The following is a 5,457-nucleotide window of genomic DNA, read 5'->3' as shown; positions in this document are numbered from 1 at the left end:
TAGCTTTCATGTTAAGTGTTGGTTTACTTAAAAAAAAACAAACAACACATACACCAAAGAAAGCCCTTTTTACTTTGTTAATGAATTGGGGAACTTTTGATGGGTTCTCTGGATGTTCCCTGTGTTGATAGACAAGAATATTTTTGGAAATGTGTGGGGGCGATGGAGGATGAGACTAAAAGAGATGGCCTGAAGATGTTCTGAGGTGAGGTTGTTGAAGACGCACACCTCAGTCCCCCATTTACGGGTGATGGTGGTGCATGTTTTCCTGATCTCCCAAAATGAGAGGCATTGGAAAATTTCCCATTGGGTCACAGATTTTCTTTTGGGTTCTTTTCCATTGGACTTAGGTAGCACACAATTAAAATGTTAATTGAAAGGTTTTAACATTAAGACAGTGAATGAAAAAAAAGCCACCAATTGTGAAAAATAGATGCAAATCGCATGTTCCATGATGTGGGTGGTTAGGTGACATAATGAACGGAGCAAGCGTTACACCAGCACGTTCGTTTCCTAGCCCAGAACAAGTGATCAGGAGAATAATTTCCCCCCTAATCCTTTCTTCTCTTCCTGTGTGGTTTATTTCTTCAGGCCCTTCCCTTCTTTGTATTCCACTTCCACTCTGGTCCGCTTTCTCTCTTCTTCTTATTGGATTTAGGACACATTTTTATATTTGTGAGTTGGTGTACGTGGATTAAAAAAAATGTTGTCAATGTCTCTGTCTTCCCCAGGTAAAAGAGAAACAAGTAGCATGGCATGGGAAAACACAACCACTCTGGTGGAGTTCTTTCTGAAGGGCCTTTCCGGTTACCCGAGGCTGGAGCTGCTCTTTTTTGTGCTGATCTTAGTCATGTATATCTTCATTCTTTTGGGCAATGGCACCCTTATATTAATTAGTATCTTGGACTCTCGCCTTCACACACCCATGTATTTCTTCCTGGGGAACCTTTCCTTCCTGGATATCTGTTACACAACCACCTCCGTTCCCTCCACACTGGTGAGTTTCCTCTCCGAAAGAAAGACCATTTCCTTCTCTGGCTGTGCAGTGCAAATGTTCCTTGGCTTGGCTATGGGGACAACCGAGTGTGTGCTCTTGGGCATGATGGCGCTTGACCGCTATGTGGCCATTTGCAGCCCTCTGAGATATCCCATCATTATGAGCAAGAATTCCTATGTACCTATGGCAATCGGGTCCTGGTTTTCAGGAGCTGTCAACTCTGCAGTACAAACCATGTTTGTTGTACAGTTGCCTTTCTGCAGTAATAATGTAATCAATCATTTCTCCTGTGAAATTCTGGCTGTCATGAAGTTGGCCTGTGCTGACATCTCAGGCAATGAGTTTATCATGCTTGTGGCCACAACATTGTTCACGTTAATGCCACTGCTCTTGATTGTCTTCTCTTATTCCTTAATCATTTCTAGCATCCTCAAGATTCGCTCCTCTGAGGGCAGAAGCAAAGCGTTCTCTACTTGTTCAGCACACCTGACCGTGGTGATTATATTTTATGGGACAATTCTTTTCATGTACATGAAGCCCAAATCCAAAGAGACACTTGATTCAAATGACCTGGATGCTACTGATAAACTTGTATCCATGTTCTATGGGGTGGTGACACCCCTGATGAATCCTTTAATATACAGTCTCAGAAATAAGGATGTGAAGGAGGCGGTAAAACATCTACTGAACAGAAAGTTTATTAGCAAGTGAGTAGAAAAATTCCTCATGAACACACTGAACATTATTGAAAACTGAGCAGATGGGATCCTTTCACTTTATTTTATACTCTCATGTTAAAATTTTTCATAAAGAGATATATGATTTGAAGATGATGCAGGTTTATGTACAGGGAATTTTCAAGCTACAGAACAGTAGCATGGGAAACAGAAGAGGTCACCTCTCACATCATCGCCAGGAGACAGCTACTTCCTAGCATTCTTAACTATGTCTTTCATAGTCTGAATTTTGGGCAGTAGTGGGATTGGAAGCACGTGACTTTGTTATGTTCATTTTTTTTACCTAAAATTATTTCATTGGCAACATTTCATTTAAATTTTCAGAAAATGAAGGCTCTATTGTGAGGAAAGCAGAGCGTAGAAAATCATCACAGCACTGCACCTGTGTGTTCTTCTTAAGGACCATGTCATAGCTTCTTATTAATCGACAAAGCCTCGTACACCGTCAGAACTCTTTTCTCTTGCTCAATAGTATTCGCGTGTTCCTGTGAGAACCTTGAGGGGTGCACAGCTTGGGCGACGGAAAGAGAAGGAGCTCATAATGGGAGAGTTAATGTAATCAACCAAGGTATTCCTGTTTTATCTTGTTTGCTTTACTGCAGCGTGTTTGCTAGCCTTAGCACAAAAATAAATCCAAAAGCTAAAGATGGGTTTCAACAATCCAGCATACAAGTTCAAATAATAATGTGGGCAACTATCGGAAAAGGGAAGGCCAATTCAGGGTCCTTTTCTCCCTGCCATCCAGTCAATGCTGACCCACAGTCATCCACTGCTGGTTTCTGGGACTGTAACTGTTTGGGGAGTAGAAAGTCTGGTCATTGCCCCACGGAGCTCCTGCTGGTTTTGAAACTGCTGACCTTGAGGATGACAGCCCAGAGCATAACCACTATACCACAGGGTACAGGGAGCCATACACAGCAGACTTTCTCCTTAGGACATCGAAGTCTGTAAATCTTTAGAGGAGTAGATAACCTCATCTGTCTCCAAGGAGTAACTGGTGGATTTGAATGGACAACCTTGTGGTTAGTCGTTCAATGCTTAGCCTACAGTGTCACCAGGAATTTAAAAAAACATTCTAGGAAAAGGATTTTCTTGGTAGCAAGCATTTTATGCTTGTGTCTCAAGTCATCTTGGATACTTAGGCTGTAACTTTGTTTATTTTTATAGTATTGCTCCAACCCCCTCTTAGATGCCTTGGTTGACCAATCTAATTCCTAGTTTTTTATTAGTTATAAATATGTGATGGAATATTACCTGCAGTGGACATTTTTAATGCACACATGTCTTCTCATAGGAGACCAGTACGTTTTTCTCTCATAGGGATATAAAATCACAGTCTGAGGAATGGGAAGATGGTACACAATCTTGATATATTCATGCATTAAATTTTGCTGTTCACAAATATACTGTCTTTATAATCTTGTTATTTCTGCACGGATGGTGTAATGGGTAAGTGTTCAGTTGGTAACCCAAAGACTCGAAGTGTAAGCACACAGTCACTTTGTGAGCACCAAGACATGACTGTGTGCTTCCAGTAAGATTCATTAGAAGCCCCGTGGGCTGTTCTACTCTGATGCCTAGTGCTGCTGTGAGTCGAACTTGACTCAAGTAACATATCAACAGCATGATATTGGTATACTTTATTCTCTACATCTGTAGAGGGGATTTCCTTTAAAAAATTAGTCTGAAAACTTGTGGAAGATAATTTTTTGTTGCTAGGATTTTTATTTTACTTCCTTGGGAGCATAGTTAGAGGAACTTATCTGGCTCACTAGATGTGTTTGAGGGTGTGTTTTCTGCCAGCCAGCACAGTATCTGCTTCCTTTGCATGCAGTCCACAAGGTAGATTATAGAATATGATGCAGAATGCATTTTAAATATATTACTGGGAAAACTTTATGGAAGGAGGTACAACAAGAGGGACACATACAGATTGAATTATGTCTGCACAAAAAAGGTGAGCTTGTTTAGGGATAGAGTGTTTTCAAAATTGCTGTGAATTAAATTAAAGATGTACTACTGAAGTAGCTGGGTCCTAATCCTTTAAACAAAAGGGGGCAGCAGACATAGAAAGAACACATTATTTAAGGATACATCTACTAGTCAAGGGATTTCCAAATTCACTGAAAGAGACAAGAAGAGTGTTTTAGAGCAGACAAATTGATCATGGCTCAGTTGCTACGCTGGATCTGCCCCCAGCGTCCAGTGTGGAGACAATACATTCATGTTCCTTAAAGACACCCTCATTTTTTAACAGCACCACTTGGAAACTGAAAAAAATGTCTTTTTATTCCATCCACATCCCAAACAAGTTCAGAGTGAATTACTAGAAGGAGAGATACTGTGGCAATGTAAGTTTCATCCATCAAATTCCTTCATCTTTTTTAGTACACTTTTATGTCTATTCACTTCTTAAACACTCTAATCCTGAGAGCAGCTTAACTTTGTATGTTTCCAAGAAACTTCTAAAATGGAGACTTACAAAAATTTGTGAAAATGTATTGGCTAATTGCCAATCTACCTAAATTCTCTCCCTAAAATCTACTTCATTGATAGTGCTACTACTCTATAACTGAGGCTGCAAAACTGAGCAAAATCGATGCTTTGTGAAACCCTCATTGCGATGCTTAGAGAAGTTGCCACACTGTGTGCAGACCTCACAGCATGAAATGATAGAGAAGCATGCCTGCCCTCTGTTATCCCACCTCAGCCCCCAGTTTCTCTCTTTATTCTGACATGTGCCTTCTCCAGGTTTGTAGTCATGACGTGTAACATTGGTGTACCAAATATTATCAAAGAAGTGATTATGTGCATCCAAACTTTAATCACAAAGGAATTGAATTGTTTCTGAAAATAATTTTTTAAAGAAAATCTTTAAAAGAGTCTTGACACTCGCTACATGTGTGTGCTCGAATAGATGGATGCTTGATTAAATCAAATCTTAAAATAGAGTATACATTTAAACGGGTCCCAAGGGGAGGAAGGCTTTGACAGTAACACTGATCATTTACCCTTTCTATAAGAAAAGGGTAAAAGGAAAAGAGTGTCTCTGTCATTTCAAAATGGCTATATTCACAGTTTATTGTGTTTCTATTGTAACTGAAATTATAAGCTGAATTGTCCTTATAGTAGAACTTGTATTTTAAGTCAGGATTTCAATTGTGTTGTAAAAATTACATAATTATATTCCATATAGTGAGGCTCTAGGTATCTTTCATCTTCTGAGAATGTAGCATTATTCATTGCCAGACTTATTCATTTAGGTAAGGAATATTTATTGCACACTGTTGAATACTGGGTACTGTGCTAATTATGACACATACAGACATAAAGAGGATCTTCTATAGCAAGGAGGATATGTGAGGAAATAATAGACATCAATTTCTGAATAAAAGGCCTGTGGGCATTGCCATCGTGCTTCCTAGGCTTCTTGATTTAGTCATAGTACACTTACTCAAGGAGCAAAGGAAGTTACTGAAGAATTGAACAGAACTCTCCATAGAGTGCGCAGATAGGAATAGGGTTGGCGTTTGTCGCCCAAGAAACTTGTCGTCAAGACTTTTAGGAGGAAGACACCTAAAGAAAATCAGACATCAAATGTCTGAGTACACTACACATGAGACACCCACTGCAGAATCCTGCATATGAAACAATTATTTCTAGTATAATTTATACTTTCAATTTCCTAATTTCTTACTCAACCTACAAATGTGTTCTATTATC

At 39.5% G+C, this 5,457-nt stretch overlaps 1 protein-coding gene across 1 annotated transcript; it reads left to right on the top strand.

Moving 5' to 3' along the window:
• The first annotated feature begins 751 nt into the window (after positions 1-751).
• Positions 752-1,708, top strand: LOC142457917 (olfactory receptor 13C9). The gene has a single exon (XM_075559005.1). It carries the CDS (start codon positions 752-754, stop codon positions 1,706-1,708), a length of 957 nt encoding a protein of 318 aa, XP_075415120.1.
• Positions 1,709-5,457: the final 3,749 nt, after the last annotated feature.

The sequence above is a fragment of the Tenrec ecaudatus genome, chromosome 10, assembly GCF_050624435.1.
Source record: "Tenrec ecaudatus isolate mTenEca1 chromosome 10, mTenEca1.hap1, whole genome shotgun sequence".
Classification (NCBI taxonomy): domain Eukaryota; kingdom Metazoa; phylum Chordata; class Mammalia; order Afrosoricida; family Tenrecidae; genus Tenrec; species Tenrec ecaudatus.
This window is presented reverse-complemented; position numbering and strand designations above follow the sequence as displayed.